At 37.2% G+C, this 27,139-nt stretch overlaps 1 protein-coding gene across 6 annotated transcripts in view; it reads right to left on the bottom strand.

The window, feature by feature from the left end:
• The window catches only part of AIG1 (androgen induced 1), a 233,646-nt gene that overhangs the window by 190,600 nt on the left and 15,907 nt on the right, over window positions 1–27,139 (bottom strand). The window contains exon 2 of one of the 6 annotated variants that reach the window (XM_079716308.1): window positions 16,116–16,209. The exons of the other annotated variants lie outside the window; for them this stretch is intronic. Coding sequence (XP_079572434.1) covers window positions 16,153–16,209 — 57 coding nt within the window. The 3' untranslated portion in view covers window positions 16,116–16,152. Of the gene's footprint in view, window positions 1–16,115; window positions 16,210–27,139 lie in introns of those variants that run through there. 6 annotated transcript variants of the gene reach the window in all.

Here is a 27,139-nt window from a genome sequence, read left to right as displayed (position 1 = left end):
GAGCTCACCCTGAGAGCAGATAACAGCTTGGAGTGTGAGCATATTGAAAGCAGAGGAGCCAATCAGGAGGCTGTTTAGGAAGGCCAGGTGTGAGGGGATGTGGGAACAGAAAAATAGTAGTGGGTATAGAGAAGAAGACCGAGACTGCAGAATGTTAAGGATATTAAGGAGGAAGACTAGCCACGATGAGGTCACTGGACATGGGAGGAGAAAGGAGAAAGAGTCGTCAATAACCACCTCTCAGTTTCAGGCCCACTGTAAAGGGTGCCACTCACCAAAATGCAGGGCATGTTACAAAGTATCCATTTTTGACATTAATTTTAAGGTGTCCTTGGGGCATTAAATGGAGAAATCCAACGAGTAGCAGCTGGACAGAGGTGTTTGTGGCATAGGATATTTCAAGACAGCCTTTGAAAATATCCAAATGCTGATTTATCGATGAAACCACAGAGATGAATGAGTTCCACTAGAATGGGAGTTCACAATGAGAAAACGAGTCTGAAGCTGGCTGTGTGTAATCCCAACATTTGCAGGACAAAGAAAGCCTGGAAAATGGCCTGATGAAGAGTGTCAGAGAGGGAAGAGAAAGACCAGGAGAGGATGATGAACGTCAAGGCAGCCATGACAGAAGAGTTCCATGGAGAAGGAGTATTTCAATAACCTCAAATACTGAAAAGAAGCTGGAGAAGTACAAATGTTTCCACTGAACCTGACAATGAGGAGGCTTTGTGTCTTGATGAGAAGAGCAACTTCAAGAGACATCAGGAGCCAGTGTGAGAAGTCATGTGGAGCTGAGACACTGAAGTCAGTGTCCCCAAAGCATGTCTGGGGAAGGGAAGAAAAACAGAAGAGTAATTAGAGGGCATTCCAAGAGACTTCTGAAACTCTGAAGCAGTATGCTGTCACTGACTCATGAATGATTTATTAAATTTTGAAGATTTTTTTTATTTAATGGGAAATCCACTTGATGGTAAATCCAACAAGTTTATCACTTAGTCACCTGGATAATATTTTGATCATTAATTATAAAATTTTTAATCTCTGGCGATTGGTGAAGTAAGTCAAAGATGTAGAAAGGTAGGTCCAGGATATAATTTATTTGTTTAGAATGGGTCTTTGCTTCAAGTCAGTGAATTTGGTTCAGATACTTAAAATACACATTGGTTTCTTCATTCAACTATGCAATTACCCAAGACAGTAAGTCAGTCTGCTTCTCAATATTCTCTGTCATTCTTCCCACACCCATCTGCTGCTTTTAAGATTTCCAGAGATTCCATCTGGACGAGACATACTGCATCTCACCTACCTTAAACCACCAACCAAAAAATCCCCCACCTCCTCCTCAAGGCACAAGGGCACTTCCTCTCTTCAGCTTCAAAATAGTTTCTCCATAACATTTTGCTTAAGGTTGTGAATCTAGAGGAAGATTTTGCTTCTATACAAACTAGAAGCAGCTCTCTAACTAAAAGGAGAGCACATAACTAGGAATAAAGCTAATAAAAGGTGTGCGAGGCCACCACATAGAAAACCACAAAACTTTACTAAGGTAAGGTTAAAGGAGCCCTAAAGAAATGGAGGAATATACTATGTTCCTGGAAGGTACAACATTGCAAAATGTGAATTCTCCCTAAATGGCTAACATTCAATGTTATTTCAATTAATAACTTAATTTTTGTGTGTAAAAAATGGAAAGCTGATTCTAAAATTAAGTGGAAATGCAAAAGGCCAAGAGGAATAAAAACAACCTTGAAGAGTAAAATTGGAGGACTTACACTACCAGCTATCAAGATTTAATTTATAGTTACTGTAATTATAAGTGCGGGGCATTGATGCAAGAATAGATAGACCAATGGAACAGAAGAGAATCCAGACACAGACAGACACATAAACAGTCACCTGATCTATAACAAAGCTGCCACTGCCATTCTTTGGGCAAAAGAACAGATATTCATATGAGAGAAAATGATCTTTGACTCCTACTTCCCACCAGACACAAAAATCACTACCAGATGGATGATAAGTGTGAAAGGTGAAATGACAAAACTTCTGGAAATATAGCACAGGGGAATATCTTCATGATCTTGGGTTATATAACTATTTCTTAAAAGGGCAAAAGAAAGCATGTACAGTAATGGAATAGATTAATAAATTGAGCTTCACTGAAAGTAAGAACTTCAATCGATCTAAAGGCACCATGAAGAGTGAAGACAAGATATCTTGAAAGAAAATATATTTGTAATATATATATATATACTTCTGAAACAGGACTCCTATATATACGTATATGTATATATTAATATACATACATATACATCTATCCATATATTAATATATACATCTACACATTAATATATACATATATATATTAATATATGTATTTTAAAAGCCTCCTACAAATCAGAAAATAAAGACTACCCAAATTCTTTTAAATGGCAAAGGACTTTAACAGGCACTGCATAAAAGAGGTTATTCAAATGGCCAATAAGCAAATAAAAAATTTTAACATTATTAGTGAGTAGAGAAATATAAATTAAAACACAATGAAGTATTAATGTATAACCCTCAGATAGCTAAATTAAAATAATAAAATAAAATAAATTAAAAAAAATTGGTACCGTAAATTGTTGGTGAAGATATAGAATAACTGGAACTTTTAAACATTGTTGGCAGGAATGTAAAATTTTAAAGCCACTCTGGAAAACCATTTGGCAGTATCTACTAAACTAAACATAGGTGTAGTCTATATTAACCTAGCAATTCTACTCCTAGGCAGACATACACGTGCAACAAACACGTACACCAGCATGTTCATAGATGCATTATTCTTAAAAGCGTAAAACTGAAACTAACCCAAAAGTGCATCAGCAATAGAAAGGAAAGTAAATTTTAAAATACACAAAGTAGAATCCTACACATCAATGAAAAGAAGAAATCACTGCTACATGCAAACACATGGAGGAATCACACAGACACAATACTGAGCAAAAGAAGCTGGACCAAAAAACCCGGCACAAATGCATGATTTCATTTTTATAGAAACCAAGAACAGGCAGCACTAGTCTATAGTGATAGAGGCCATAAGAGTGGTTACTTTTGAGGGGGTGATGACAGGGAGGGGCCAAGGGTGGCTTCTGGGGTGCTGGTGTTTGATATCTTGATCTGGGTGGTGGTTACACAGATATGTTCCCTTTGTAAACGTTTTTTGAGCTACTCATGTAAGATCTGCACACTTCTCAGTATATCTGTTGTGCTTAGAAAATAAATAAATAAATAAAAAAAATAAAATAAACAAGTGAGTGAGTGAATAAATTTATAAATAAATGGGACACAGTAAGGAGGTATGGTCAAGTGTATGGAATCATGGCATTCCACACTAATACACCTATAGTCCAGGGGTTTAAAAGGCATTTCTAACAGTAAATATCTCAGAAAGTTAAATACCTGCATGTATACCACATATATGTGTCTGTTTGAAACTGGCAAAGGCAAGTGTTAATATCCTCACGTACAGTTAAAAGTGTAATTTTATACACCAGACCCAGGTTCTGGGTCCCATCCAGCTGAAGTTGTTAAGTAAGAATTCTCTGAGCTGCAACCTGCCCTTTAGTTTTGTATTCCTAGAAATAGAGGTTAGATCAGGGAAAAGGAAAAGCAAGGAGTTCTATTTTGCTTGTTGTGCTATCATATAGACACCACGAATGACCATCAGGGTCAGATGTCTTCCCTTTCAAGCCTTTTCACTTGGTTTTAGGTTTCTCGAGATACTGTCTTAAATTGAGTAAATTTTTCTTAAATGTTATGTAGCAGGTAGGAAATCTCACAGAAAACTCTTACCTTCCATTTTCAGTACAGTAAATCTGGAATGTTCCTAAACTAGGTTTGACTCTCGAGCCTACAGCTCACTTTACAATAATCTCACACAGTGAACACAGTAGGAGAAAGCTGCCATGGAGTCACCTCTGACCACATAGGATATGATCTTCCCTGTACGCTGAAAATACTTTCTACTTAACTGTCAATTGAGAGATGTAATTCAGCATGAAAGCTTTTGTGCAGCCATTCTGACAAGTCGAAACATTTATGCAAAACACGTAACTCCAGTTAAAACAACAATAATTCAAGCACATTAATTTTCCGAGGGAAGTTTTCTGTAAAACCATGCTGTCCATCATCTGTTTAACCAGACCATGAATTTAATCAAAGTGTTTGTTCTTCGTTTCCCTCTTTTAGCAGAAACAGAACCAACCAAACACAAAGAACCACAGGAACCAAAACACATGAAAGATGTTAAGTTAGAAGTGTTTCCAAGTTATCACAGTGTGAGGATACTTTAGTGATTTCCAAGTTTTCAGAAAAGACTTGTAACTCAGGGGTTCCAAGAACGAGTATTACAGAAGATATCCCTTCCACCTCTGATTCAGAATTCTTCTCCCCTTCCTTGTGTCCTTCTGAATCGTCTTGTCCCCTTCGGAGTCTTCACTAAGGCTCTTTCCCCTCTGCTTTTCAGCCACTTGGAACAAAGGCTAAATGGTAAGTAAACAAATGATGGGGTTTCCACATACAGCCAGTTGGCATGTTTTCATTGCTTGCACTTGGAGGGGAGGAAGTTTTCCAGTTTACATTAAAGGACCCACATTTTCACTTCTAGTTTGAAAATATCTCAGTTCACTCACAATATCACTAAAATTTTGTATAGTTAGCTCCCACAATCTAGATGATAGATATTTGCGTTGATGGCAATGTTATAGATAAGTTATCACTTTGCTCCATTTAAATAAATTGTCCACGTAGGTTATTTACTCATGACACGTCTCTACAATGTGTAGGCATCTTTATATTGAAATGAATCTTTTAAAAAATTTGTTTATTTTTGGCTGTGTTGGGTCTTTGTTGCTACGTGCAGGCTTTGTCTAGTTGCAGAGAGCAGGGGCTACTCTTCGTGGTGGTGCACGGGCTTCTCATTGCTGTGGCTTCTCTTGTTGTGGAGCACGGGCTCTAGGCGCGCAGGCTCAGTAGTGGTGGCGCACGAGCTTAGTTCCTCTGTGGCATGTGGGATCTTTCCAGACCAGGGCGCAAACCTGTGTCCCCTGCATTGGCAGGTGGAGTCTTAAAAACTGCGCCACCAGGGAAGCCCCTGAAATGAATCTTTGACTTTATTTGTTCATCAATAAAAAATTGCTTTCCCCCCCCAAGAAAAAAGCTTAACTGAATGTACAAATTTTATTGTAAAGGAAGGCACTCCTAGAAGTGATATAAAGTTTTCACTTGCCTGTAGATACTATGAAAAATGTTATGTTTGATACAACCTATACAAATTTTATTGTAAATGAAGGCTTTCCTAGAACAGTAGTATAAAATTTTCACTTGTCTGCAGATACTATGAAAATTGTTATATTTAACTTTTTAAAAACAGAAATGCCTGAATGAAGGGCAGTGGAAGGATCTGGGGAGAAGAAGCAGCAATGAAAGGAAGCCACCCTGAACCTAAGCCAGGGTCAAAAATCACTAAACTGGAAGAAGTTTGAGAATTGGGAGAACGGAATAAATGCTTTCCTAATTGAGAGATATCCAAGTGTCTACTGGTAGAAAACAGCATATTTACTTATTTATTCAATAAATATTTTCACCCCCCTAATTGTTCTGCTAGACACCATTTTATGGGATGAGGTTTTGGAGATGATCAGGACATAGTCCTTGACCTCACTGAATGCAGGGTGAATTGGAAGAGACAGACAAGAAACAATAATACATATATTCATTTTCTAGTACCCAAAACTGAATGGCTTAAACAGCAAAAATATATTGTCTCACAGTTCTGAAGGCTAGAAGTCTGAGGTCAAGGTGTCAGCAGACTGGTTCCTTCTTAGGGCTATGAGATGAAAACTGTACCATGCCTCTCCCCAGCTTATGGTGGTTTCCTGGTAATCTTTGGCGTTCCTTGGTTGTAGAAGGATCATCCCAATCTCTGCCTCCCTCTTCACATGGCGCTCTCCCTGTGTGTGTCTGTGCCAAACTTTCCCTTTTTATAAGGATGCCAGTCATGTTGGATTAGTGGCCCACCCTATGCCATTATGATCTCATCTTAACTAATTACATCTGCCATGACCCTATTTCTAAATAAGGTTTCATTCTTAGGTACTGGAGGTTAGGATTTCAACAAGAATTTTGGGGGAACATAATTCAATCCACCACAGTACAGAAGGAAAGGCATTCAACTTCACTGTACTCATTCACCAGACTTTGGGAATCTTTGTAGAAAAGCTACCATTTCCTTAATGGCCTCCTTTCCTGCCACCTGTTTCCAAAAGTCAGTCCCCTGTTCCTACCATCTGCCCCATTTGGAGGCTGGCTGCCCGCAGAACTAAAATCTCAGGAATGGCAGCTACTGCAGCGGAGTATGCCCAAGAGCTGGAAAGCTGAGTGAAGGTCCTCGTGTTCTACTTTACTTCTAGAGCAAAGCCCTATGTCTGAACCCAGGCTACTGAAGTTTCAAAAGACAAATCAGAGAACTCAGTAACACGTTACCCTACAGAAAACGCTCCATTTCACTTGTGTTGCCAATTCAAGGATAGAATTGTGCCTGTGGGCACAGTTTGTTTTCTGGAGCTGTGGAAAGAATAATGACATTGTTCGACACTCTTTTCTCAGTAAAACTTACACTTCATAGTGTTTACAGTCAACCTGAGGAATCATTCCAGCTGTCAACTCCTAGGCAAATAATGTAGACTTAAGGATGTAAGTGATATTAAAACTACAATACACAACAGATCTCTGTGCTTCCTGATTTTTTTCCTCTGAAGTTCTGTGCTCTATTCACTCACCCCTCATTGCTTCATCAGAAGCCTCACCTTGAAGATGACTCACACCCCGTGCCCCTTCTGAATGCCACACAGGGCTCTGCCTTTTCCCCTCAAATGATGCTCAGTACCTCTCACTCTTCGTGTTGTCTTGAGTTTTTTCTTTGATTGGTCAAATTCCTTTCGTTTATCTGGCTTTCTTAGCTTGGGATGCTTCATTAACCACTTATGTTACCCTAGCTTGACCACACCATCAGTATTCTGCTATGGTCTGTGCCATGGGCTCTTATTTTAAACAAAATTTTGTAAAAATATAGAAACACGGCCATGAGTTGAGAGACACAGTGAGAATCCTATCTTAGCTGAGCTAAACTGCTAATATACCATTTTCTGCCCAAGATAAACATCCCCAGTTCTGGAGTTTATTCCAGGCCTACTAGCTAGAACTGTGGGACACACTCAGGATCTTCTATGGCTTCTCTGGTTTCCTCTCTGATGCAGCACAGAAAAACAAAAACAGAAGAGCTCACACCTGGTACAGGCTAAGAGGTCTTTGGTGAACCAAATGTCACACACTCCAAGGTCTTTAGAACTACAGAGTGCCCATTTGAGACAAAGGACCACTATCCTTCTGCACAGATGGCATTTTCAGGATGGAAACAGAGACCTTCATGGAGAAAAGAATCCCTCACTAAAATGAGGTCAGAGGGAAGCTCCCCCTACAGTATTAAGAGAGGCCAGAGTCCTTGATTTATTACTGTGAAGGGATTAGACGAATATAAGGCAAAGCTTTTATATGGCAGGGCTGTAAGCACTATAACTTTTCGATGTTTGTATTTTTATTTTGGAATCTTGTCTGTTTCCATGGAATGATCAGTTGAAAAACTCTTAAATTAAAAAAAAAAAAAAAAAGTCCTAAGGAGGCACTAGAAAGGCAAAAAAAAAAAAAAAAAAATGGATTCTCAGAAACCACCATAGACCAACCCACACCTTCACATTTTCTTATCTTATGGCTTCTCAGGAATACCTCTGGGGTTGATGAAAATAAAAACAGAAATCTCTTTCCATCTTCCCCACCACTGTCATCACCACCAGCAGGAGTAACAACAACAATCAGAAACACTGTCAATTCCTTCCACTTAGGGCAGAAAAGGAGGGCAAAATATTTTGATGGGGCAAGTAATTTTCACTCAGTTATTCATAAGAATCCTGGCTAGTGACCAAACCCCTTCCAATGCCACAGTAATTCTCCTTTAGTGATAATTTTGGGTTAGAACTTATCAGAAAAAAGGACATTCCGTAGCTCATTTTTGAAAACTTCTGTATTTATCATATCTCCCCTAACAGTGCTATAAATGAGGGCTCAATGTGCAAAAACAGTGTACTTCTAAATACAGCCATAGACTTCACCAGGCAAAGGGACAATAAGTATATACATTCTACCAAGCAGTGTGGTTCCTGATGTGGGTGGACTTAATTTAGCTAATCAGGGTCACCTTAGAATCCAAACATGACTGTTAGGAACAGAGCTCTCAATCATTCATAAGATGCTGTATATCTCTCTTTCACAATATTTCCACATTGTTTTATAAGTGTTTGGGTCTGACACTTCCATTAGACTGCAATATTTTTGAAGGCAGGGGCTGGGTATTACTTACCATTGTATTACTATAACCTAGCAGAGCAACACATAGTGTGTGTTCAGGAAGTGTTTGCGGGGTAAGTCAGTCAACTAACAAAAATGGCCATTTTCATTGCCTCTGTGTTAATTTTTTTTAATAAATTTATTTTATTCATTTATTTTTGGCTGTGTTGGGTCTTTGTTGCTGCGCGCGGGCTTTCTCTAGTTGCGGTGAGCAGGGGCTACTATTCTTCATGGTGGTGCACGGGCTTCTCATTGTGGTGGCTTCCCTTGTTGTGGAGCACGAGCTCTAGGCGTGTGGGCTTCAGTAGTTGCAGCACACAGGCCCAGTAGTTGTGACGCATGGGTTTAGTTGCTCCGCAGCATGTGGGATCTTCCCAAACCAGGGCTCAAACCCATGTCCCCTGCATTGGCAGGCGGATTCTTAACCACTGCACCACCAGGGAAGCCCCACTCTGTGTTGATTTTAAATGTACACTCCAGCAACACTCTCCAAAAGTACAGATTCACTGGTAACGGCCTAAGTCATATTTGAATGCTAGACTTGTGCATAAAGTGTACACAAATCTTCAGGATTCTGGGATATTATAAAAAAATAAAGTGGTGACAAACCTCTTAGATAGCCTCATCCACCAGAGGGCAGACAGCAGGAGCAAGAAGAAGTACAATCCTGCAGCCTCTGGGGAAAAAAACACATTTGCAGAAAGACAGACAAGATGAAAAGGCAGAGGGTTATGTACCAGATGAAGGAACAAGATAAAACCCCAGAAAAACAACTAAATGAAGTGGAGATAGGCAACCTTCCAGAAAAAGAATTCAGAATAATGAGAGTAAAGATGATCCAGCACCTCGGAAAAAAAATGAAGGCAAAGATCGAGAAGATGCAAAAAGTGTTTAACAAAAACCTAGAAGAATTAAAGAACAAACAAACAGAAATGAACAATACAATAATTGAAATGAAAACTACACTAGAAGGAATCAATAGCAGAATAACTGAGGCAGAAGAACGGATAAGTGACCTGGAAGACAGAATGGTGGAATTCACTGCTGTGGAACAGAATAAAGAAAAAAGAATGAAAAGAAATGAAAACAGTCTAAGAGACCTCTGGAACAACATTAAATGCAACAACATTTGCATTATAGGGGTCCCAGAAGGAGAAGAGAGAGAGCAAGGACCCGAGAAAATATTTGAAGAGATTATAGTCGAAAACTTCCCTAACACAGGAAAGGAAATAGCCACCCAAGTCCAGGAAGCGCAGAGAGTCCCATACAGGATAAACCCAAGGAGAAACACGCCGAGACACATAGTAATCAAATTGGCAAAAATTAAAGACAAAGAAAAATTATTGAAAGCAGCAAGGGAAAAACAACAAATAACATACAAGGGAACTCCCATAAGGTTAACAGCTGATTTCTCAGCAGAAACTCTACAAGCCAGAAGGGAGTGGCATGATATACTTAAAGTGATGGAAGGGAAGAACCTACAACCAAGATTACTCCACCCAGCAAGGATCTCATTCACATTCGATGGAGAAATCAAAAGCTTTACAGACAAGCTAAAGCTACGAGAATTCAGCACCACCAAACCAGCTCTACAACAAATGCTAAAGGAACTTCTCTAAGTGGGAAACACAAGGGAAGAAAAGGACCTACAAAAACAAACCGAAAACAATTAAGAAAATGGCCATAGGAACATACATATCGAAAATTACCTTAAACATGAATGGATTAAATGCTGCAACCAAAAAATACAGGCTTGCTGAATGAATACAAAAACAAGACCTATCTATAAGCTGTCTACAAGAGACCCACTTCAGACCTAGGGACACATACAGACTGAAAGTAAAGGGATGGAAAAATATATTCCATGTGAATGGAAATCAAAAGAAAGCTGTAGTAGCAATACTCATATCAGATAAAGTAGACTTTAAAATAAAGAATGTTACAAGAGACAAGGAAGGACACTACATAATGATCAAGGGATCAATTCAAGAAGAAGATATAACAATTATAAATATATATGCACCCGACATAGGAGCACCTCAATACATAAGGCAAATACTAACAGCCACAAAAGGGGAAATCGACAGTAACACAGTAATAGTGGGGGACTTTAACACCTCACTTACACCAATGTACAGATCATCCAAAATGAAAATAAATAAGGAAACAGAAGCTTTAAATGACACAATAGACCAGACAGATTTAATTGATATTTATAGGACATTCCATCCAAAAACAGCAGATTACACTTTCTTCTCAAGTGCGCATGGAACATTCTTCAGGATAGATCACAACCTGGGTCACAAATCAAGCCTCAGTAATTTTAAGAAAATTGAAATCATATCAAGCGTCTTTTCTGACCACAACACAATGAGATTAGAAATGAATTACAGGGAAAAAAACGTAAAAAACACAAACACACGGAGGCTAAACAGTACATTACTAAATAACCAAGAGATAACTGAAGAAATCAAAGAGGAAATAAAAAAGACTTAGAGACAAATGACAATGAAAACACGACGATCCAAAACCTATGGGATGCAGCAAAAGCAGTTCTAAGAGGGAGGTTTATAGGTATAAAAGCCTACCTCAAGAAACAAGAAAAATCTCAAACAAACAATTTAACCTTACACCTAAAGGAACTAGAGAAAGAAGAACAGACAAAACCCAAAGTTAGCAGAAGGAAAGAAATCATAAAGATCAGAGCAGAAATAAATGAAATAGAAACAAAGAAAACAATAGCAAAGATCAATAAAACTTAAAGCTGGTTCTTTGAGAAGTTAAACAAAATTGATAAGCCATTAGCCAGACTCATCAAGAAAAAGAGGGAGAGGACTCAAATCAATAAAATTAGAAATGAAAAAGGAGAAGTTACAACAGACATGGCAGAAATACAAAGCATCCTAAGAGACTACTACAAGCAACTCTATGCCAATAAAATGGACAACCAGGAAGAAATGGACAAATTCTTACAAAGGTATAATCTTCCAAGAATGAACTAGGAAGAAATAGAAAATATGAACAGACCAATCACAAGTAATGAAATTGAAACTGTGATTAAAATTCTTCCAACAAACAAAAGTCCAGGACCAGATGGCTTCACAGGTGAAATCTATCAAACATTTAGAGAAGAGCTAACACCCATCCTTGTCAAACTCTTCCAAAAAATTGTGGAGGAAGGAACACTCCCTAACTCATTCTATGAGGCCACCATCACCCTGATACCAAAACCAGACAGAGGTAATACCAAAAAAAATTAAAATTACAGACCAATATCACTGATGAATGTAGATGCAAAAATCCTCAACAACATACTAGCAAACAGAATCCAACAACACATTAAAGGATCATATACCATGATCAAGTGGGATTTATCCCAGGGATGCAAGGATTCTTCAATATACTTAAATCAATCAATGCGATAAACCATATTAACAAATTGAAGAATAAAAACCATATGATTATCTCAATAGATGCAGAAAAAGCTTTTGACAAAATTCAACACCCATTTAAGATAAAAACTCTCCAGAAAGTGGGCATAGAGGGAAACTACCTCAACATAATAAGGGCCATATACAACAAACCCACAGCAAACATCATTCTCAATGGTGAAAAACTGAAAGCATTTCTTCTAAGATCAGGAACAAGACAAGATGTCCACTCTCACCACTATTATTCAACATAGTTTTGGAAGTCCTAGCCACAGCAATCAGAGAAGAAAAAGAAATAAAAGGAATACAAATTGGCAAAGAAGTAAAACGGTCACTGTTCGCAGATGACATGACACTATACATTGAGAATCCTAAAGATGCCACCAGAAAACTACTAGAGCTAATCAATGAATTTGGTAAAGTTGCAGGATACAAGCACAGAAATCTCTGGCATTCCTATACACTAATGATGAAAAATCTGAAAGAGAAATTAAGGAAACACTCCCATTTACCATTGCAACAAGATGAATAAAATACTTAGGAATAAACCTACCTAGGGAGACAAAAGACCTGTATGCAGAAATCTATAAGACACTGATGAAAGAAATTAAAGATGGTACCAACAGACGGAGAGATATACCATGTTCTTGTATTGGAAGAATCAATATTGTGAAAATGACTATACTATGCAAAGCAATCTACAGATTCAATGCAATTCCTATATAAATTACCAATGGCGTTTTTTATGGAACTAGAACAAAAAATCTTAAAATTTGTGTGGAGACACAAAAGACCTCGAATAGCTAAAGCAGGCTTGAGGGAAAAAGACGGAGCTGGAGGAATCAGACTCCCTGACTTCAGACTATACTACAAAGCTATAGTAATCAAGACAATATGGTACTGGCACAAAAACAGAAACATAGATCAATGGAACAAGATAGAAAGCCCAAAGATAAATCCACGCACCTATGGTCAACTAATCTATGACAAAGGAGGCAAGGATATACAATGGAGAAAAGATAGTCTCTTCAATAAGTGGTGCTGGGAAAACTGGACAGCTGCACATAAAAGAATGAAATTAGAACACTCCCTAACACCATACACAACAATAAACTCAAAGTGGATTAGAGACCTAAATGTAAGACCAGACACTATAAAATTCTTAGAGGAAAACATAGGAAGAACACTCTTTGACATAGATCACCGCAAGATCTTTTTTGATCCACCTCCTAGAGTAATGGAACTAAAAACAAAAATAAACAAATGGGACCTAATGAAACTTCAAAGCTTTTGCACAGCAAAGGAAACCATAAACAAGATGAAAAGACAACCCTCAGAATGGGAGAAAATATTTGCCAATGAATCAACGGACAAAGGATTAATCTCCAAAATATATAAATAGTGCATGCAGCTCAATATTAAAAGAACAAACAACCCAATCCAAAAATGGGCAGAAGACCTAAATAGACATTTCTCCAAAGAAGACATACAGATAGCCAAGAAGCACATGAAAAGCTGCTCAACATCACTAATTATTAGAGAAATGCAAATCAAAACTACAGTGAGGTATCACCTCCCACCAGTTAGAATGGGCATCATCAGAAAATCTACAAACAACAAATGCTGGAGAGGGTGTGGAGAAAGGGAACCCTCTTGCACTGTTGGTGGGAATGTAAATTGATACAGCCACTATGGAGAACATATGGAGCTTCCATAAAAAACTAAAAATAGAATTACCATATGATCCAGCAATCCGACTACTGGGCATATACCCAGAGAAAACCATAATTCAAAAAGACACAAGCACCCCAGTGTTCATTGCAGCACTATTTACAGTAGCCAGGTCATGGAAGCAACCTAAATGCCCATCGACAGATGAGTGGATAAAGATGTGGTACATATGTACAATGGAATATTACACAGCCATAAAAAGGAACGAAATTGGGTCATTTGTAGAGACGTGGATGGATCTAGAGACTGTCATACAGAGTGAAGGAAGTCAGAAAGAGAAAAACAAATATCGTATATTAACACATATAGTGGAACCTAGAAAAATGGTACAGCTGAACTGGTTTGCAGGGCAGAAATTGAGACACTGATGTAGAGAATAAACATATGGACACCAACGGAGGAAAGTGGCAGGGGGTGTGGGTGGTCGTGTGATGAATTGGGTGATTGGGATTGACATGTATACACTAATGTGTATAAAATTGATGACTAATAATGACCTGCTGTATAAAAACATAAATAAAATAAAATTCAAAAAACAAATAATTGGATAAAGTCAATGTCAAGATAAATTCAACACCTATGTTAAGTATACAAAATAAATAAATAAAGTGGCAATCAGATGTATGGAGTTTTTCGTTTGTTTCTTTGTTTTAATTTGGTTTTGGCTTTTATGAAAATATAAATGACGACTTTGGCATGTCTACATCTGTCTCTGCTCATAACTAACTTTTGTATTTTATTAAGTCAGATATCTCTTAACTAGAACAGAAAGTAAATATGCATGATGGTGATGAAAAATAATATCAAGCAGTATTATTTTATCTGGACAGTTTTACATGCAGGGTTCCGAATGTTAAAATGAATGCAATGATGAACAATTAATTTAATCTCCCACTTGGTATGTTCTGTGTATGAGCTGTAAAAAATATTCAGAGGGCTTCCCTGGTGGCGCAGTGGTTAAGAATCTGCCTGCCAATGCAGGGGACACGGGTTCGAGCCCTGGTCCAGGAAGATCCCACATGCCACGGAGCAACTAAGCCCGTGCACCACAGCTACTGAGACTGCGTTCTAGAGCCTGCGAGCCACAACTACTGAGTCCGCGTGCCACAGCTACTGAAGCCCGTGTGCCTAGAACCCGTGTTCTGCAACAAGAGAAGCCACCGCAATGAGAAGCCCGTGCACCGCAAAGAAGAGTAGCCCCCGCTCACCGCACCTAGAGAAAGCCAAAGACCCAACACAGCCAAAAATAAATTAATAAAATGAATTTATAAAAAAAAAATTCAGAGACCTGCAATAATGACATTTCCATTTAACATCTCCTGAATGTTTTAAGCCATTCTTCTGACTGAAAATGTTTGCTCAGACATTAATTCAGGAGTCACAGTAGATGATTTCTATGGTGGTCTTGTCTGACAAGCCATTCTGGATTCTTTCTCCCTGATATTCAGGGCCCCACCCTTCACGTGTCCTCCATCAGATGCCAGTCCCTGCAGATCTCTCTGTTCCAGGCTCCATTCATGCCCTTGAGCATGGTCTTCCTCTCCCCAACGCTTCCAACTTGCTCCTCTTTCCTCCAACCAACAATTCCCTAGAAGTTAGACTAAGATGCTAGAATGCAAACAATGTGATTACAGAGTAATTCACACAATGTTGGGTATTATTGATATGTACCACCCTCGTGGGCTACTTGTACTTTAGTTGATAGAATGTGCTCCCTGGGATTTTTGAGCATTGGGTTCAGATGCCTCTAGATGTGCCATCTCACTGCCGTATTTTCTCACCTTATTCCACTAAAATAGAAACTTGAAGAATGAAAGCCATCAACCTGACATCTCATTTTTATAAACTTTACCTATGTATGCTCCTTAAAGCAGTTTGACATCAGTACAAGTAAAAGGAGTTATAAGAAAAATAAAAGCTTCTCAGATATGCATACAAAAGTGGTACAAAATAAAATTCAAGCTTTTATACCAGGGAGCTTAAATTAATTATTTAAGGTAATAAACTTTAAGTATGACCATATTATTTATTCTCCATTAGCATCTTATAAAATCTTTATGGGGGTATGTATATATCACTTGTCTTTTAAAACAAAGGTTAAAAAGGTCAGAATATTAAGGGAGCCATTTTAAAATTAGGAAGCTTTAACTAACACATTTTTATAATATTGAGTCCTGTTATTTCCTAAAGTAAATGAATGCTTTTTAATTTTTTTGATTAAAGTTATGGCCAACTGTCAAGTTTCTTCTTTTTCTGCTTTCTCTATAAAAATAATTGATAGCATTTTCTATCCAAATCACACTGAGACAAAATACTGAATTCAAAAGAATATTTTTAATGAAAACAAAACGCCAACCATCTCTGAGACCAAAGTAAACAACCTGGGTCAATGAATAGTACACATAGTTTTCTAAGCAAAAAGGGAAGACATCATTATGGAAATCTTATGGTTCAGAGGCTCCACTTGGCAGCAGACATTGGAAGCATAGAAAGTCCTAGCATGAGCAGTGGCAAAAATTAAGCTAGTGTAGTCAACGAGTAGGTGACATCAGGACCCATGGGTTATATCCAAGCGTGCTGAAAGTTTCAACATTGCTGATCGACGCTACAGGAAAGATAAATCCATTTTAAAATCAGTATGACACCACTGGCAAACAAACAAAATTGTACTTGAATGGAATTCAACTTTGGCTGAATTTTCTTAAAAAGCTGGCCACAGTTCTGCCCTTGACACACATGTTTCAGTTTGGCACTGGGCCTCCCAAACAACAAAGCAGGTGAAATTCCTCAAATATATGCATCTAATAAATCATTCTGTCAGTTAGACAGTAACATTTACATATCACCCTTCCAGTTCCTAACTGGCTAATCAGTTGCAAGACCAAATTACACAGTACTGAGGCAATAAGAAACATAGGCATGTAAACAATATCACAATGGCTCATTGTACTGTCAAGTTTACCTTACTTAAACATGCCATTTCTATTTGGATAAAGAAAGCCTCCATAATGATACCATTTTTATGAAAGCCTTAATCAAGCAAAACTAACCAACATGATATACTGTTTAGGAGTACACACTATCTTTTAAAAGTGGGAATGATAAACACAAAATTCAGGATGGCGGCTACCTCTAGGCAGGAGGCAGAAATATGGGATGGGAAAGGAACATGATGTGGAAAACAACAACAGCAAAATCAATTTTATATTTATGCTTAATAACTTTTGCATATACCTATTATACTATTTTATGTGTATCATTTTTTCCACAATTGACTTTTGAAAAGTCTCTATCTTTCCTGGAATATGGAGTCCTCTATGTAAGAGAGCATTGCAAGCCTGGATTATGCAGAGTACCTATTTTTATTGTTAGTTAGAAATCCCTTAGAAAGCTCTTTGATCTTTGCAATATTTCTGGCTGAAAAGCAAATAAAGTTTTCTACAGGAGTAGCAGCATATAAAAAGAGCTAATGATGCACTTTTAGTTCTTTGATATTTACACTTCTTTGAAAATTAGGACTTTATTTATTTTTAATTTTATTTTATACTGGAATATAGTTAATTAACAAAGTTGTGTTCATTTCGGGTGTACAGCACAGTGACTGATTCAGTTAAACATATATATGTATCTATTTGTTTTCAAATTATTTTCCCATTTAGGTTATTACAGAATATTGAGCAGTTCCCTGTGTTATACAGTAGGTCCTTGTCGGTTATCTAATATTTTAAATACAGCAGTGTGTACATGTCAATCCCAAACTCCCAATCTATCCCTCCCCTCACTGTCCCACCCTGGTAACCATAAGTTTGTTCTCTAACTCTGTGAGTCTGTTTCTGTTTTGTAAGTAAGTTCATTTGTATCATTTTTTTTAGATTCCACATATAAGCGATATCATATGATATTTGTCTTTGTCTGACTTACTTCAGTTAGTAAGATAATCTCCAGGTCTATCCATGTTGCTGCAAATGGCATTATTTCATTCTTTTTAATGGCTGAGTAATATTCCGTCGTATATATGTACCACAACTTCTTTATCCATTCATCTGTCAATGGACATTTAGGTTGCTTCCGTATCTTGGCTATTGTAAACAGCACTGCAATGAACATTGGGGTCCATGTATCCTTTTGAACCATGTTTTTCTCTGCATATATGCCCAGGAGTGGGATTGCTGGATCATATGATAGCTCCACTTTTAGTTTTTTAAGGAATCTCCATACTGTTCTCCACAGTGGCTCTACCAATTTACATTCCCACCAACAGCATAGTGGGGATACGTAGTTGGAATACATAGTGGGAATACCTTTTCTCCATACCCTCTCCAGCATTTATTGTTTGCAGATTTTTTTGGTGATGGCCTTTCTGACTGCTGTGAGGTGATATCTCATTGCAGTTTTGATTTGCATTTCTCTAATAATTAGCAATGTTGAGCATGTTTTCACGTGCCTCTCGGCCATCTGCATGTCTTCTTTAGAGAAATGTCTCTTTAGGTCTTCTGCCCATTTTTTGATTGGGTTGTTTGATTTTTGATATTGTGCCACATAAGCTGTTTGTAAATTTCAGGGACTAATCCCTTGTCGGTCACATCATTTGCAAATATTTTCCCCATTCTGTGGGCTGTCTTTTCGTTTTGTTTATGGTTTCCTTTGCTGTGCAAAAGCTTTTGAGTTGGGGCTTCCTTTGTGGCACAGTGGTTGAGAATGTGCCTGCCAATGCAGGGGACACGGGTTCGAGCCCTGGTCTGGGAAGATCCCACATGCTGCGGAGCAACTGGGCCCGTGAACCACAACTACTGAGCCTGCGCGTCTGGAGCCTGTGCTCCGCAACAAGAGAGGCCGCGATAGTGAGAGGTCCGCACACCGCAATGAAGAGTGGCCCCTGCTCGCCACAACTAGAGAAAGCCTTCGCACAGAAACAAAGACCCAACACAGCTAAAAATAAATAAATAAATTTATTTTTAAAAAAGCTTTTGAGTTTAATTATATCTCATTTGTTTATTTTTGTTTTTATTTCCATTACTCTAGGAAACAGCTCGAAAAAGATATGGCTGCAATTTATGTCGAAGAGTGTTCTGCCTATGTTTTCCTCTATGAGTTTTAATGTATCCAGTCTTACATTTAGGTCTTTAATCCATTTTGAGTTTTTTGTGTGTGTATGGTGTTAAAGAATATTCTAATTCCTTTATATATATATATATATATATATATATATATATATATGTAGCTATCCAGTTTTCCCAGCACTATTTCTTGAAGAGTCTGTCCTTCCTCCATTGTATAGTCTTGCCTCCTTTGTTGTAGATTAATTGACCATAGGTGTGTGGATTTATTTCTGGGCTTTCCATCATGTTCTATTGATCTATATTTCTGGTTTTGTGCACCAGTACCATACTGTCTTGATGACTATGGCTTTGTAGTATACTCTGAAGTCAGGGAGCCTAATTCCTCCAGCTCTGTTTTGTTGTTTGTTTTTTTAGAGCAGTTTTAGATTCACAGCAAAATTGAGGGAAATGTACAGAGATTTCCTATATATCCCCTGCCCCTCCTCCACAAGATCCAACATTATCAACATCCCTCATCAGAGCAGTACATTTGTTACACCTGATGAACCAATGTCGACACATTATAATCACCCAAAGTCCATAGTTTAACTTAGGGTTCACTCTTGGTGTGTAAATTCTATGGGTTTGGACAAATGTATAATGGCATGTATCCATTATTATGGTAATACATACAAAGTATTTTCACTGCCTTAAAATTCCTCTATGCTCTGCCTATTCATCCTCCCATCCCTCAACTCCTGGCAACCACTGATCTTTTCATTGTATCCATAGTTTTGCCTTTTTCCCAATGTCCTATAGTTGTAATCCTACAGTATATAGCCTTTTCAGATTGATTTCTTTCACTTAGTAACACACATTTAAGATTCCTCCATGGGGCTTCCCTGGTGGCGCAGTGGTTGAGAGTCCACCTGCCAATGCAGGGGACACGGGTTCGTGCCCCGGTCCGGAAAGATCCCACATGCTGTGGAGCGGCTGGGCCCGTGAGCCATGGCTGCTGAGCCTGCGCGTCCAGAGCCTGTGCTCTGCAATGGGAGAGGCCACAACAGTGGGAGGCCTGTGTACCGCAAAAAAAAAAAAAAAAAAGATTCCTCCATGTTTTTTCATGGCTTGATAGCTCATTTCTTCTTAGTGCTAAATAATATTCCATTGTCTGGATGCACCACAGTTTACTTATTCATTCACCTACCAAAAAAACATCTTGTTTGCTTCCAAGTTTTTGCAATTACAAATAAAGTCACGATAAACATCCATGTGCAAGTTCACTTGTGAACGTAAGTTTTCAACTATTCTGGATAAGTTCCAAGGAGCACAACTGCTGGATCATATGGTAAGAGTATATTTAGTTTTGTAAGAGATAGCCAGACTCTCTTCCAAAGTGGCTGTACATTTTCCAGCAATGAATGAGAGTTCCTGTTGCTTCACATCCTTGTCAACATTTGGTGTCATCAGTGTTCTGGATTTTGGCCATTGTAATAGGTGTGTAGTGGTATCTCATTGTTTTCATTTTTATTTCACTGATGACATATGATGTGGAGCATCTTTTCATATGCTTATTTTCCATCCATATATCTTCTTTGGTAAGGTGTCTGTTAAGGTTTCTGGCCCATTTTTTAATTGGGTTGTTTTTTATTGTTGAGGTTTAAAAGCTCTTTGTATACTTTGGACAGGTCTTTATAAGATACATCTTTTGAAAATACTTTTTCCCAGTCTGTCTTCTTTTTTTCTGTTGCAGAGCAGACATTTTTAATTTTAATAAAGTCCATCTTATCAATTATTTCTTTCATGGATCATGCCTTTACTGTTGTATCTAAAAAGTCATTGCCATACCCAAGGTTATCTAGGTTTTCTTCTATACTATCTTCTAGGAGTTTTATAGTCTGGCTTTTTACATTTAGGCCTGTGGTCCATTTTGAGTTAATTTTTGTGTAGAGTGTAAGGTCTATGTCTGGATTCATTTTTTGCATGTAGACCTCCAGTTGTTCTAGCAAAGACTATCTATCTTTACTCCATTGTATTGCCTTTGCTACTTTGTCAAAGATCAGTAGTCTGTGTTTATTTGGGTCTATTTCTGGGCTCTATTTTGTTCCACTGATCTGTCCATCTGTTCTTTCTCCAATGCCACACTGCCTTAATTACTATAGCTTTATAGCAAGTCTTGAAGTCAGGTAGAGTCAGCCCCCCAAAATTTGTTCTTCTTCAATCTTCTGTTGGCTTTCTGGGTCTTTTGCCAGAATCAGTGTTTTGATATCCACAAACTAACATTCTGGGAATTTTGATTGGGATTGCATTAAATCAAGTTGGGAGAAACAGACATGTTGCATCTTCCTATCCAGGAACATAGAATCTCTCCCCATTTATTTAGTTCTTCTTTGGTTTCATCATCAGAATTTTGTAGTTTTTCTCATATAGATCCTACACAGATTATTTTAGAATTATACCTAAGTATTCCATTTTAGGGCATTCTAATATAAATGGTATTTTTTTAATTTCAAATTTCATTTGTTTACTGCTAGTATACAGGAAAGTGAGTGTATCCTGCAACCTTGCTATAATCACTTATAGTTCCAGGAGGTTTTTTTGGTCAATCTTTTTCAGATTTTCTACATAATATTTACCACTTTTTAGTCAAAAACAATGTGGCCATCTTTGGTCAAATCAAAAAATGATTTATGGTTATTTCCCTGAACACTTGATAAAAACTGATTTTTTTCAGCTTTATCGAGGTATAATTGACAAATAAAATTGTATATATTTAAGATTTATAGTTTGATATTTTGATATATGTATACATTGTGAAATGATTACCACAATCAAGCTAATTAACACATCTATCATTTCACATAATTATCATTTTCTTTCCCTCCCTCTTTTTCTTCCTTCCTTCCTCCCTTCCTTTCTCTTGCTTTCAAGATGCCTAAGATCTACCCTCTTAGCAAATTTCAAGTGTATAATATAGTACTGCTCCAGAAGTTATTCATCTTGCATAACTGAAATTTTGCATCTTTTGATAAACATCTCCCTGTTTTCCCCTTCTCCCAGTTCCTGACAAGCACCATTCTAGTCTCTGCTTCTATGAGTTTGGCTATTTTAGATTTCCCATATTAGTGAGATCATGAAGTTATTTGTCTTTCTGTGTCTGGCTTTTTTCACTTGGCATAGTGTTCTCCAAGTTCATCCCAGTTGTTGCAAATGGTAGTATTTCCTTCTTTTCTTAAGGCTGAAAAATATCCCATTGATTCTTTCTAACTATTTATCTTATCTGTCTATCTCATTTTCTTTATTTGCTCATCCACTGACAGACATTTAGGTTGTTTACGTATCTTGGCAACTGTGAATAATGCTGCAGTGAACATGGGAATGCAGATATCTCTTCAAGATAGTGAATTCGTTTCCTTTAGATATATATCCAGAAGTGGGATTGCTGGATCATCTTGCAGTTCTATCTTTAATTTTTCTAGGAGCCTCCATACTGTTTTCTATAATGGCTATAGGAATTTACATTCCCACCAATAGTGTATGAGCATTCCCTTTTCTCCACATCCTTGCCAATACTTGTCATCTCTTGTCTTTTTAACAAGACCCATCCTAACAGGTGTGAGGTGATATTTCATTGTGCTTTTGATATGCATTTCCCTGATGACTAGTGATGTTTTGTACATTTTCATATAGCTGTAGGCCATTGGTATGTCTTCTTTTGAGACATGTCTATTCAGGTCCTCTATCCATTATTTATTTTTTAAATTATTTATACAATTTTTAAAGACTTCTTTCCATTTACAGTTATTACAAAATATTTGCTACTTCCCTAAACACTAGGTAAAAGCCGATTTTTTAAAAATCAAAAACCCTTTGCTAAAAAATTTTCAAGACATAAAACTGGTTAAAAGATTTTTGGGTGCATTATGTGTGTGCTTTGACTGGTATGAAGGTTATTCCCTGATTTACAGCAATTTCTCTAACAAAGGGATATTAGTTGATCATTTTCATCATATTATTAATATAGGAGCTGTCCAGTTAGGGTAAAAATTTCAAGAGCTAGATACTGATGCTTAATTGTTTACACTTTTAAGCCTATTTTGAATAAATGAGATCCCAGTGGGGAAAGTACACAGAAGATGCAAATTAAAAATTCAGTTAATTCAAAGGGACAATGCAACCTAGATTTGTACAACACCGCTGCCCTGGATGATGGTGATATTTATTGAAATAGAGAACAATGAGGTAAAAACAAGTTTGGAAGGTGAAACCAATAATTGTTTTTGAACATACGTTTGAAATGCATATTAATCCTCTAAGCAGAGACACAAAGCAGGCAGTTGGATATAAGAATAAGGAGCTCAGGAGAGATTGGGGCTCAAGATATACATTTGGAGGATCATCATCACATAGAATATGTTTAAAGTCATGATGCTAAATGAGTTCCTCAAGGGAGTAAGTGTGCACTATACAGGGAAGAGTATCTAGGACTGATTTCTGGGGCATTCGAAATTGAAAGACTAAGAAGAGGAAGAGAATTATGAAAGGAAGACTAAGAAGAAACAGCCAGAAATGTAGGTGGAAAGTCGGGAGAGTGTATTTTCCCAGAAGCCAAGTTTTAAGAAAGTGTCTCAAGAAAGAGAAGGTGACTGACTGGATCAAATGTTCCTGAGAGTTTAAGTTAACTGAAGACTCAGAATTGGCCATTATATTTGTCATTGTGGTGGTCATTGGTAACCTTAATCAGAATGGAGTGGGTTTAAGAGATAATGGGGGAAGAGGAAGTGGAAACTGGAAGTGTAAACAGCTCTTTCAAAGAGTTTTGCTGGAAACAGAACAAGAGACATAGGGTGGCACTAAAAGATTCAAGACCAAGATAAATTTTATTTTATTTTGTTTATGATAAGAGATAGTAAAGTATATTTGCAGATTAATGGAGATGAAGCAGCTGAAGTGGGAAATTGTATAGTACAGGAAGGAGAGGAAATAATCTCAGTAATGGAACACTCAAGTAGGCAAGAAGTTTTGGAGTCCAGTGCACACATGGAAGAGTAGTCCTTAGAAGTATGGGCAGTTCATCCATCCTAACAGAGAGAACATGGAGTACAAGCTCAGATGAAGGTAGATTGGCAGATTTGACGGTGGGAGAATGAAGAAGTTTCTTCTGATTGCTTTTGTTTTCTAATTGAAACAAACAGCACGTTCACCATGCTCTTTGGCCAGTGTAAAGATTGTTCTCTGTGTGAGAGGATCAGGGAAGGGACACCCAAGATTTAAGGATAGAGGAAAACAGATGAAAAGGGCGCTGTGAAAATAGAAGATTCAAATGATTAGGGAAATGTAGTGCATTGTTGGGCAGTACTGAGGGCCCACATGATATCTGTGGCCATAAATATGAAGGAGGACCAAACAGCATGCTTCCATGATTTTCTTTAATCATGCTCAGCTGCTCAGGTGCAAGAATGAGTAGGTAGTAGTTGGGTTTAATCAGAATTAAAGGTCCTCTAGGTCAATAAGACTGAAAGCAGAAAAAGACATGGTAGTTGATGGTGTGCAAGGGTGTGAAAATGTTGGACCATGGAATCTATGCTTAAAAAATGAGGAAACGAGGGGGGACATAAGGACTGGGAAAGAGGCTACAGCAGAATATCTGAGAAATTCTCCCTCTACAAAATAACAGAGCAATCCCCATCTCAGCAAAAAGCAAGGGAGGTTACATGTGACAGGCATTCTTCTAGAAAAAAAAAATCCCACTTTTCCTTTATAATTTCGATCCTCTGGTATAGTGCTGATCCCTTTCTATTTATGCCTAAAGTCCTTAGTAGCAATTTTTAAAATATAAAATTAGGTCACATCATAATGGCTCTCTGTGACAAACAGAAATTGGCTCAGATTATGTCTATTACAGTCAAGTTATGAGTTTAACTTCTGTTAACATATGGAGAAATTTTAGATATTAGAAGGAAAAATTCATTTAAAATGATAATGCTAGGTTGTCCTTCAGTAAAAATGTAAAGTAGGAATAAAGCAATTGTAATTGTATTACTGTATCTATGATATACTATTAATTTCTAACTTAAATTTGATAGAGACCCATGTCTAGATTGAAGGATATTCCTTTTTTTTAAATTATTTTTTTGAAGACAGAGAAGTTATCAAGAAAACTTCTAATCAAGTAATATCATATAGTATTTATTGACCATCATATAGTATTTATAGCACTGTGGTGGTATACACGTAAGTGAAATCTTAGTCCAAGGAAATTCATATCGTGAGGTTTCAAGATTAAGTCTTATTTACAGTGACAACACAAGGTTCTTCTTTTTTTTAATTCTATGCTATTTGAAATCATATTTTAAGAGCAAAGAGAGGAGCAGTCTAGACAGGTGAGATCTCTTATTTTAGACTGGCCTAAATAAGACTGTAATTTAGCTTTGAAACTGACCAATAATAAAAGCATTCTAACAGTTTAGAAAGGTGATTTAGCCAGTATATCAATTCATGTAAACTGCAACAGAAGCAGCAAAACCAACACTGCTCAGATCAGTACTTTCAGGTGTTAATTACAAATAATTCTCATGTACTCACTAAAGTAGTATCTCTGCTAGGAAACATTTGTTCAGATTAGTTCTGTGTAACTTTAATCAAGAAAACAACATTAGAAAAATATATAATTCGGACCTCACTAACTCAGCTAGATGTCTGGCCAATAGTCTCCCTTAGAGACATTTTAGGTTTTAACTATTCCACTGGTCCTTGCAACCTGAAAAAACCTAACAGATTCTTTAGACTTTACCCTATAATTCATCATTTTCATAGACAACACAAGTTTTATGCTATGCCTACTTCATTCTTGAATTTTACATTTTAATTTCTCTCAGCTTGTTCAATAAAAAGGCAGTAATAAATAGAATTTTGTTAAAAAAAGAAGAGGAAATTGGGGTGGGATTCTATGAAAACTGGCATAACTGATAATGAATGTCAATGACCTGAACTCAAAAATATTACTTGGTTGAATACAAAATTTTAAATCACATCATTTTCTCCTCAAAATTCTGTAGGTGTTGCTCTGTTACTTTCTTTAATTTGGAGTCTAAATGATAGATACTAAATTTAGATGACTCAGAGTACTGTAATATTTGCTCCCTAGAAGGTAATTTGTTAAAGTGCTCTATGTTTATGTCTTATTTTGTTTTTCATGCGTGGAGACTTATATGATAGCTAATAATTATTTTAAATCACAAACTTTGCCAGGATGAGTCCAGATGTGTGTCATTTCTTATTTATTTTGCCTGAGAGATAATGAACCTTTTCAATTCATATGCCCAGAACTCTTTTCCCTCCAGCACTAGGAATTTTTTTCAATTTTGTTTTGATTATTATTTCTGTTCTAACTGCTGTGGTTTATTTTTCAGAAATAATAATTGTTATTGAATTTCCATTCTCTTTACATTATGGCTTCATTTTCATTATTTTAGTTCCTTTTCCTTTTTCTTTTGAATTCTGGGAGAATATTTTTAGCTTGTTCTCCATCATATTGATCTGATTTTCCACAGTATTGATTTTAGTTTTTACTGATCCCATTGTGGATTTTAGAGTCTTGCAATTAATCTTCTCTCACCCACCTTCCTTTTCATCTCATCCTGTTGCTTTTTCATTTTTCTATTCTCAACTAGCAACACTGTACTCTGTTTCTTGGATACCATTCATTCTAATGAATCTGAGAATTCTGAATAGTTTTCTAAAATTTTTTGGTTTCCTAGTGTAAATAATCTTTATTACCATGCTCTTCATATGAGTTTCTAAGATGATATTCCATTTCCTTTGTTATTCAAATATTTTCAAGGGTTGCATATAGTTGGGTTTTATTCTATTTACTCAGAACAAAAAAAGATTTATCTAAGACTAGTATTTTCCAACAGATAGGATATGTAGATTGATCTGGGGGTCACTCTTTTACTTCAGTGTTGCTCTAGTCCCAGAACTATGGATGAATAATAATTTATATGTACAATTTTAGCTCAATTTAGTAGTATTTTGTAAGCTTTCCTGGTAATGAGCATTCACCCTGTTGAGAAGGCATTTTGCCCCACTCATAGGTTGGTTCTCTATCACTCTGAAGTAATGGAGTACATGAAAAAGAAACTGTAAATCTCAGAGTACACTACTGCCTATTAGTAGAAACCTACAACACTTTGTGCATATTACACTTCTTAGGATGTAATGCACTTCTGTTACACCTTTTCCTACTTCCCTCTTGCCTAGTTGTTTCTGGGTTTTACAGACACCAATTAGGCAACAGTTTGGCTGCCTCCCAGATCTACGCCCCTGAAATAACGAAGTCTTTCCAGACACTTTATCCCTGAATCAGAAACAAGAAAAGAGCTTCAGTACTATCATCTCAGAGTTTAGACCAGCAGGTATGGAGGGCCATCAGTTACATATCTGGAAACAATTTCGCCAGCCTTGGCTTTCATGGGACTATCATCTCAGATTCTG

The sequence above is a fragment of the Hyperoodon ampullatus genome (genome assembly GCF_949752795.1).
Source record: "Hyperoodon ampullatus genome assembly, chromosome: 12".
Taxonomy (NCBI): domain Eukaryota; kingdom Metazoa; phylum Chordata; class Mammalia; order Artiodactyla; family Ziphiidae; genus Hyperoodon; species Hyperoodon ampullatus.
The sequence above is the reverse complement of the archived record's forward strand: the minus strand, read 5'-3'. Positions and strand labels throughout refer to the sequence as shown.